The 9,734-nt window shown below is 43.3% G+C and overlaps 1 protein-coding gene across 1 annotated transcript; it reads left to right on the forward strand.

Moving 5' to 3' along the window:
* Positions 1–3,721: 3,721 nt before the first annotated feature.
* Positions 3,722–4,315, forward strand: LOC149383329 (uncharacterized). The gene has a single exon (XM_089627752.1). The coding sequence runs from the start codon at positions 3,722–3,724 to the stop codon at positions 4,313–4,315; it is 594 nt and encodes a 197-aa protein (XP_089483878.1).
* Positions 4,316–9,734: the final 5,419 nt, after the last annotated feature.

Here is a 9,734-nt window from a genome sequence, read left to right on the forward strand (position 1 = left end):
TATTGACCTCAGTACGATTGTTAGGATAATCTATGATATCTGGTTATGGGGCATGGAGAGTTGGAGACTCTATAGTTCTTCTAGGTATCTTCCGAAGGTACTGAATTGACCAGTGCACTTCTAGAGACAAAATAAGAACAAACCATTTAACCTCTTATGTCTCGAAGTCACTACGTATGAATTGCATCGTGCTTACCTTAATCATGAAATGAGACATGCCATTTCACAACTTACGTATTCTCATTTGAGAAAGTCAGAGTTCGGACTCACTATGTGATTCCGAACAAGGCCTATTTGTGAAGTACTAAGTTGTGAGAATGTCATGAGTAACTTTGTGAAGTTCTCATAGATATGGAATTCATGTACAAGATTGCTGAAATGCAATGTATATCACCTCATGCTTTGTTCCTTGGAGTGGGAATAAATGAACTGGCCAGTGTCCAAATTGAGTCCTGACTCTTTTGGATGAAACAATGTGACTTGTTAGCTCTTCGTCAATACATTGTTTCTAACTTATTCACAAGCGACAAAGGAGTTGGGGAAATAACAGCTAGAAGAGTAAAATGGTAATTTTGTAAATCCCGACTAGCTGATGATATTCATGAAGGGTAAACATAGATAATATTCAGTGGATCCGCTCATCATAATTTGGTTGAATTCTTGAGTAGAAAATAAATTCATTTGAACCGAGAGATTTTCAGTGTCAACTCTTTAGTGGAGTCAGTTGACATTAAGCTAAACTTGGAAAAGGTTTGTGAACTTTTAAGTCCAAGTGTTTAGCTCAAGCTTTGTTCATTTGGATCCATGAGGTCACTGTCACAAATCACATCGAGTAGGAATAGTTAAACTAGAAGCTAAGTCAAAACAAGAACGAGGCGAATTTTATGAAAATTGTCAAAAGGGTAATTTTGTCTTTTTGGACATAGGATGAAATGAATGTCAATAAATTTTTTGACAAGGTCATTTGATGACTCAATATCACTCGGCCAAGTTAGTTTAATTGGGCCTTGTGGATTAATTTCATTTCATAAGAATTTTATTGAAAATTCTTAATGGGCCTTTCTCATGTTGTCATGAACAAATGAAGAAGCTTCTAGAAGCTCCTTCTAGAGAGTATTTGGCCGCCCAACAAAAAGAGAGAAAGAGAGAATATTTTGTGCAAAAATGTATCAAGATACTTGCCAAAAGAAAAAGAGGAAACAAATTTCCTATGCATGCCATAAGGAAATTCGGCCAAGGCATAAGAGAAGCAAAAGAGGAAACAAATCCAAGGCTTCTAGAAGCCTTGTTGGTCGCCTAAATGAAAGAAGAAATAAGACAATATTTGCTCATGAATATGTGATATTCTATAGAAGATGAAACTACCTTATTGAAGGTAAAGCCTCTCCTATAAATAGGAGCCTCATTCTTCTCATTTCATTCATCCCAAGTTTTAGAGATTTGAGAGCTTCTCTCTCTAGCTTGGCCGACTCCTCTCTCTCTCTCTCTCTAGTCAATTTCGTTTTTTGTTTTGGCACCTAGGTCCTCATTTGACCTAGCATTTTTAGCTCTTCGACTTTAAGACTTGTTCTTGAGTCGTAGTATTTAAAAGTGCACACTCACTAATTCCTTTTCTCTCGAGTGATTCTTGTGATAGAAACCATCGTGGTTGCTCGTGTTGCCGAGGAAAGAAGAGAAACGTGCTGCGAGGGAGATGAACGTTATCAACCTTCCAAAGGCTCATCAACGTTCAAGCTTCTAAAAAGGTTAGTAAATTATTTATGCTCATAATAGTTTTTATTTACATGTGCTTGCTCTTTGTCTAAGTTAGTTAAATCGTTTTACTTGTCAAAAGAAAATTTTTAAAATTCCGCCGCTTACCGAAGCGTTAAACTTTTTCTTAAACCCTAGATCAATTACATCAAATGGTATCAGAGCTATGGTCAAACATATGCATGTACATGTATTTAAAATTATGAGCTTGAAAATCGTTTTCGAAAGTTTACTAATTTTGTTGCAAGTTAGAATTGTTATCTTAGATTTTTTTTAATTTATTGCTCTTGCCTTTAAATTAAAAATCATGTTGATTTTCTATGAGTTTGAGATGTTATTAAAACACATTAGAATCAGTTCTAAAAGTTTTTAATTTTTTATATTAAAAAACCGTGTTTTAAGTTTGAGAAAATTTCGAGTAAATTTTGTGACTAGTTATATTGTCTTGCTAGTTTCTTTTATTTACTTGAATCGTTTTATGCTTGTTGTTATTTCTTTTATATCATGTTATTACCATGTTAATAAAACACAAATAAAAGCCTTAACAACTTCCTAAAACGTTCCGTTACACTCGATTCTTTTTACGCACTAAAAGACCGAACTTTAACTATTTCTGTTTTCTTCGAGCTGGAGTAAAACCCGCAGTAAAAGTGGCATAACTCTCTGCTCAGAAATCTAAATTTAATGATTCTTATATCAAATTAAAGGTATTTCTGTACTCTTTCCAATGCCACCGGGTTTGGGTCAAAAGGACATCGGAGCCGCCAATTATGGCGATTTTACTCCGAGGTGCGCAGCTGTTCCGAAAGTCCAGTTTTTTAGAAATCCGGATTTTCAGCCCCATTACCATGAGTTATAGAACTCTAATGAGAAAATTTTCTTAAGCAAAAATGTTTTTATAAGATTATAAACATAATGTGTAAAATTATAAAATGTTTTTTCAGGCTCGACTTCGTCGCATCAAACAACGAAGCCGAATACGAAGCACTAATCGCCGAACTTAGGTTGGCTACTACAGTCGGATCAAAGAAAGTGGAAGCTTTCTGCGATTCTCAACTCGTGGCAGTCCAATACTCCGGAGAATACGAGGCTAGGGAAGAGTAAATGGAAGCTTACCTGAAAGTCGTAAAAGATCTCATGAAACAATTCGAAGAATTCTCCTTGACAAGGATTCCTCGGGGTGAAAATACTTCGGCTGACGCATTGGCTGCCTTGGCATCTACCTCGGATCCGGACCTCAAAAGGATCATCCCAGTCGAAACAATCAAACAACCTTCCATTTCCATGACCACTACCGCGGTCATAACAATAGAATGAGGGATTGGAGAGATGAAATATTACATTACATCAAGACGAGTACGGTCCCATCCGATAAGACGGCGAAACACAAACTTATGCTGAGAAGCGCGAGGTTTTGCATTATAGATGGAAACCTATTCAAGCGAAGCTTCGTAGGACCCTACCTCAAGTTCATTGGGATGAAGGAGTCTAAGCGAATCTTGGAAGACGTGCATGAAGGAGAATGCGGAAGTCATGCAGGCGGGCGAGCGCTTGCCATCAAAATAAATAGGCAAGGCTACTTTTGGCCGACCATGCTGGCAGACTGCGAGGCGCACTCGCGCCGCTGCAATCAATGCCAACGCCATGCTCCTAACATAAAAGACCCGCGGAAGAGTTGTCCTCTATCTCGGCGCCATACCCATTCATGAAATGGTCTATGGACATCGTGGGACCAATGCCGGTCGCCCCTGGCGGATTAAGATTTCTATTAATCTTAACAGATTATTTTTCAAAGTGGGTGGAAGCGGGCGCCTTTGTCTTGATAAAGGAAGTCGACGTCACAGCATTTATCTGGAAAAATTTAATCTGTCGACATGGAACTCCCCACGAGATCATAACGGACAACGGATCACAGTTCATATCGAAAAAATTTAGGAACTTTTGTTTCCATAACAACATTGAGGTAAGAATGTCAACACCACGATATCCTCAAGGAAATGGGCACGCGGAAGCAACAAATAAGACCATATTAGACTCCATAAGGAAAAGGCTCGATGCCAAGAAAAGGCGGTGGGCAGAAGAGCTGCCAGGTGTGCTATGGGCGTACCGAACCAGCCCGCGAAGGCCAACAGGGGAAACTCCGTTTTCCCTCGTCCATGGAGTCGAATCTGTCATCCCAATCGAACACCAGGTGCAAACCCTTAGGGTAATACACTCACCTGAGGATGAGCCAAAAAATGATGAGGCCCTATGCGATGCTTTAGATCTTGTGGAGGAAAAGCGGGATTCAACCCTAGCACGATTATCTCGTTATAGGCAATCCATCGCCAGATTCTACAAGAAAGACGTTAACGCGAGAAGATTTGACGTAGGGGACCTGGTCCTCCAAAAAATCTTCCAAAACACTACCGAGGCAAATGCCGAAAAACTCGGGGCGAAATGGGAAGGCCCCTATAGGGTCACCCGAGTAGCATACCCCGACGTTTATGAACTTGAAACACTAAACGGAATCCCGATTTTAAGATCATGGAACGTCTCGAACCTAAAAAAATACTACTGTTAAAACCAGTAAGAATCGAACTACGTCCGACTTGATCCCTGCATAAGGGTACGTAGGTAGCCTTTCTCTACAAAGGCACAGTCCCCCAGCTTTTTGAGCTACGGAGCTCGCACCTCGGCCGATAACCCCGACCTCGGACTAGGCCAACAGTGTAGATACCTCACGACGTCTCTGGCGAGAACCGACATCTCACAGCGTCATCTAGATCGGAGGTCGCACCCCGAAAGGTTGACCTCATCCGAAAATCTTAAGGGAAACTTTTTAGATCTCCAACAATCTAAAAGACTTAACAGAATCTTAACCAAATTTATCTGCGGACTTCGACTTCAAATCTAAGGGGAAACCTTTCGGACCGGCAATAATCCGAACAACTTGACAGATTTTAAACGACGAACTAATTTAGAACCTCAGCCTAAGGGAAACTTTTTTAGATTTTTGACGATCTAAAAGACTTAGCGAATCCTCTGAAATCTTTAAGGGAAATATTTTAGGCCGAGTACGGACGACCTAAAAGACTTAACAGATTTTGCAAGTCCGAGTTATCTCGGGGGCAAACTAAATAATATTTTAGAAATATTCAGATCGGTCGGACGGGCTGAATAACAGACAGAAAATAAGCATCTGTGCATGCAAAAGAAAAGTTGGGGAGCTAAAAGACTTGGCAAATTCTAAAAAATAAAATTGCATTGCACAAAATATAACAAAAAAAAATAATAATTCAATTATAAAGTAGAGGTACCGAAGCCCCCTATAATTGTATAAAAAACGATAAAAACTTTGCCCAAAACACATGGGCCCCAAAAATAAAATAAACTTTTTTTTATTAAAAATTAAAGAAAATGACGGCTGGAGAAGACTTAAGCTTGGTCGCGGGGTTCGACTTCGACGTCTCGACGCTCTGGAGTGGGCGTGAACGCCGCCACATCCCTTTCGGGATGGAGTTGAGGACCTCGTCAGTACGATCGAGCATCGAACCATGCTCATTGATGGCGGCGGTCTCGACTTCGGTCGCGGAGGCGTCGGCATGAGATCGGTCCGAGTATGGGGTGAACGAGATGTCTTCGACCTCAGGAATGATGACGGCCGCATAGTCGGCCTCATACTGGGCGATGTCATCCTCAGTAACTTTCATCTCGGCCGCCCAATTTGAGATCTCGCCCTTCAAGACCTCCGAGATCAACTCCTTGTTCCCCCGGCATTGCTCGAGTTTCTTTAGGATGAGGACTGCCTCATCCATCTTCTCCTTTTGTGCGCGATGCTTAAGTATCTTCTCTCGATACTTAAGCGAAGTCGCCTTCTTTGCCGCATGAACAGCCCGATCCCGCTCTACCTTCGCCGCCCTCTTCGATCGAGCGAGCTCCTCGAGAGCGTCCTTCAGCTCTTTGTCCCAAGCCGCCAGATCGACCGCCAACCTCTTGCTCTCTTTTTCGAAGTCACTGGAACGGGCCGTCCATCCCTTGATCTTCTCCTTCTTATCATCGACGTCGACGTATAAGAATTGAACTTTGCCGCGAAGGTGTTCAATCTTACCATTCGACCTCCCCAAGAGAGCATCCTTGGCCAAAAGTTCGTCCTGAAGAGTGGCGATCTTGTCATTCATGCCCTGGAGCTCGGCTTGTAGAGACTCCGTCCCCTTTTGAACCTCGGCGAGATTTTCCTGCTCAACCTTAGCATCGTGAAGACGCTTTTCGTAGCGAAAAATACCTCGGTTCAGTTGGGTGGACAACTGAAATTAACCCAGCTCTCTCATTAGTTCGACCGCAACAAGATCCATAAAAATTAATTATTTCTCAAAGTATAACAGGTCGGTTATATACAAGATAAAAATAAAAGGACTCACCCCGGTTATGGCCGAAGCCATCATCCTGTACTAGTCCGCTTCGGCGAGCTCAGGGACCTTCGGAAGCCCCATGTCGGAACAAGTCAACTGACGAAGATACCCAGCCGAAGAGTAGATATCGTCGCACAACATGTGATCCTGCGCGTAGTGAAAATTGACGGTATGCTTCATCTTCCGGGATGCAGACGGGGCGGAATCAACTCGGCCTCCGGATTTTGACTTCGAGGAAGACCTGCTTCCTTCCGCTGCGGCCTTACCCTTGTCCGCCCGAGTCACCGTGGTCATGCGGGCCTCAGGGGCGGGCTCTTCTTCGTCCCTGCCAGCGAGGACGGGAACCGGATCTTTTTTTTTTCTTCTTCTTCCTTTCTCCAGGAGCTCCGCCCTCAGGGACCCGATTCACCGACATCTTCCTTTTCTTGGGCGCCCCCACGATCTCGGCCCTTTCGGGGGCTCGAGCTTCTTTGGCCCTTTCGGGGGTGTCTTCCTCGGTCCCGGGGGCTCGAGCTTCCTCGGCCTTGGGAACCTCGGCTTCCTGGACGTCCATCGGAGCAATCTCGGTCGTCTCAGGTACCCCGTCAAAAGGCACCAAAACGACCGGGATCTCGGACATCAAACGAACCCCTGTCACTTTGACCTCGGGATCGATGATAGTCACAGCCGAGGTTGGGGTCAAAGTTGAGGCAGCGCCCCCCTTCTTCTGTTTCCTCGCTTTGCGAGCACTGATCGAGGTACTCATATTATCCCCTACGTCTATTAAAAAAAAGATCTGAGGAATAATGGTTATGATAACTATTTAATCAAAATGGCATACACATAATTGACATCGGGAAAGAGGACGAAATCGAATTTGTCGAACTAACCTTCTTCAAAGTTTTCTAAAAGAGCTGGTGGGCGAGGCCAAAGCTTGGTCGAAATGAACCTGTAGGAAGTAAAGTTCGACCACTCTACTTCGCCCTCCTGCAATATCGAGAGCTTCTCGGCGAACTCTACTCCCCGAGATGACGCCTTGATTTTTTCTAAAAAACAGAATAGATAAATGTTAGTTTATCTCGCCTACCTACAAAACACAAGTAGAAAGAAATATAATAAATTAAATTTTGTGCATACTCGGCGAGCTCGCCCACTTCGAGGAGAAAGAACGAGCTCGATCCCCGAGCGAATGCTCGTTTACAGTGAAGTAAAAGTATCGTCTTCCCCAAAATTTATCCTTCGAAGGCAGGCTTAAGATCACTCCCTTGCCTGCAACCCTCGAAAGATAGAAACACTTCGGATCGTGTTTCGAATTTGCCTTAACAACACAAAGACGGACTAAATCCATCAATGTGAGTTCGACTTTTTCCTCATGGGCCACAACAATCAGACCCATCACCATCCTGACGAAGTTCGGACACATCTGGGGCAAGGTTAACCCTAGAGTCTGAACGAAGTCGAACAGGAGAGGTGAATAGGAAATCTCAGACCGCATTTCTCCAACCAAATTTCATATATACAACAGAAAACCTCCACAATGGTGTCGGCAGTGGCTCCAAGAGGGGGAAGAAGAATTTTTATTTCTGGAGAGATCTGGTATTTTTCGTGAATTCCCTTAAGATCGGCCGAGGTCACGACATGAGGAAGAAGGATATCCTCATTTCCTAGGGGTTGATATCCCGATGGATGAAGTCCCGAGCTCGACATCTAATTCTAGAGTTTTCTGAGGACGAAGTGTTTAAATATATGAACTCGTTTGAGTTCGCTGGTCGAACTAAGGGTTAAAAATAATCGAAATCTAAGAAGATTCAAAGAACCTAGAGAGAGAACTCGAACTTGAAATAAAGAGAGGTTCAAAAGAGAGAATTACCTTTAACCGCGGATAAGAAGAATATAAATGAAAAGAAGACGACTCTTCGGCGCGCCTATTTATACATTTCAATATTAACCGAAATCCCGAAAAAATCTAATGATTACGGAAAATAAATCGAATCAAATCAAGGATATTTCCTTGATATCTGCAAAGATATCAACAGATTTTCCGACTCTTCGACTTCGACCTACGAGGTGCAGTCACGCTATGCCACGTGTGAAGGAGATACGTTTCCGCAAGGTGCCACATGGCCCTAAATATTTGGGGGCTAATTGTGGTGGTATTAAAAATTCAGTTATTTAACTAATTATCTCGGATGGGCTTTGGCCCGACCAAAGCCCAATATCCACTTGAAGACCGGCCCATGGAATCAATTATGGGCCTATTACGATCTCGTCAGATCGGCCCAAGTCCAATCACGTTTTCCAGTTCGACCACGTCTTCCTGGTCAGAAGAATCGGTCAGTCAAAGAGTAGACCACGCCGTGAAAACCGGATCTGAGACGACTTCAGCCCTGACGAGGAGTATGGATTGATGGACGTGTGTCTTCAGCAAGGAAGTTCCATCTCGCCTATTAATAGAAGATGAGATGACGATTTTTGCACAGGCAAACTTAGGAAAACAGCTCTCAATCCCCATATTTCGTATTCGTGTAATCGTTGTCTTGAGCTCGTCTTATTGAGTTCGTCACCTCGTCCCATTTGTAATTCATTTCACGATCAATATAATTAATTAATATTCTTCTATTATTATAGTTTTTATTTTTATACTGTTTCTTATACGACGTCTTTCGAAACCCATCTAAAATATAATATCTTAGCATTCTTTTATATTTTATTGTTGATCGATCTAAAAATCGACATCAACAGTTTTTCTAATGGGTTTGGTGTACACACAGTGGGGCTAAGTGGTGGCTTGTACTTTCTGTGGGGGTGAGAACATTGATGTTATGGTTCGGAGTTATAGCAAAGGTCACACCGACTCTTTGATCGGCGAAAAAAACGGAGTCTTCTCGAGATTTACTGGCTTCTACGGGGAAGCAAATGAGGTTGCGCGTCACCTCTCTTGGGAGCTCCTCCGACGGCTTCATGGTGGAGATGACAGTCCATGGGTGTGTGCCGGAGACTTCAACGAGGTTCTTTTCGACTTGGAGCACGTAAGAAGTAAAAGACAATGTGTTAGCGATATGGCCAGGTTCGCCGAGGCCCTCGAGGATGTGGGTTGGGCGATTTTTAGTTCCAAGGCGAGATACTAACCTGGAACAACAAACATAGTGGCGATACAAATTTCCAATGTCGGTTTGATTGAGGTGCACGCATCTGGCTTGGAAGTGGTTGTTCCCGGAAGGCTCTATGGAGGTGTGGACTTTTGGGGATCCAATCACCGGGTCCTTGTCATTGATTTGGGATAGACTTCGGGCGGAGAGATTTTCAGGAAGTGGTGGGCCTTTGAATCGGGCTGGCTCGTCAACGAAGACTGCGAGGCCGTGATTTAGAGCGCTTGGGCGGACAGATCGAATCTGCTCAGGGGAGGGGTAGTTATGTTGAGGGCCTAAATAAATGAAGGGAAGTGTTGAGGGAGTGGGCTCGCATTTTGTTTGGGCATCGCGAGAAACGTATCAGGGAGCTGTCAATGAGATTGGAGCGGATCAATAAGATGACCTTCTCTCCGGCCATTGTAGAGAAGCGAAGAGGATCGGGAACAAGTTGGAATCGCTTATTCTTGTTGACTAGTATTAC

This window comes from Urtica dioica, chromosome 10 (genome assembly GCF_054948205.1).
Source record: "Urtica dioica subsp. dioica isolate 48M chromosome 10, U.dioica_male_clone48M_v1_H2, whole genome shotgun sequence".
Classification (NCBI taxonomy): Eukaryota; Viridiplantae; Streptophyta; class Magnoliopsida; order Rosales; family Urticaceae; genus Urtica; species Urtica dioica.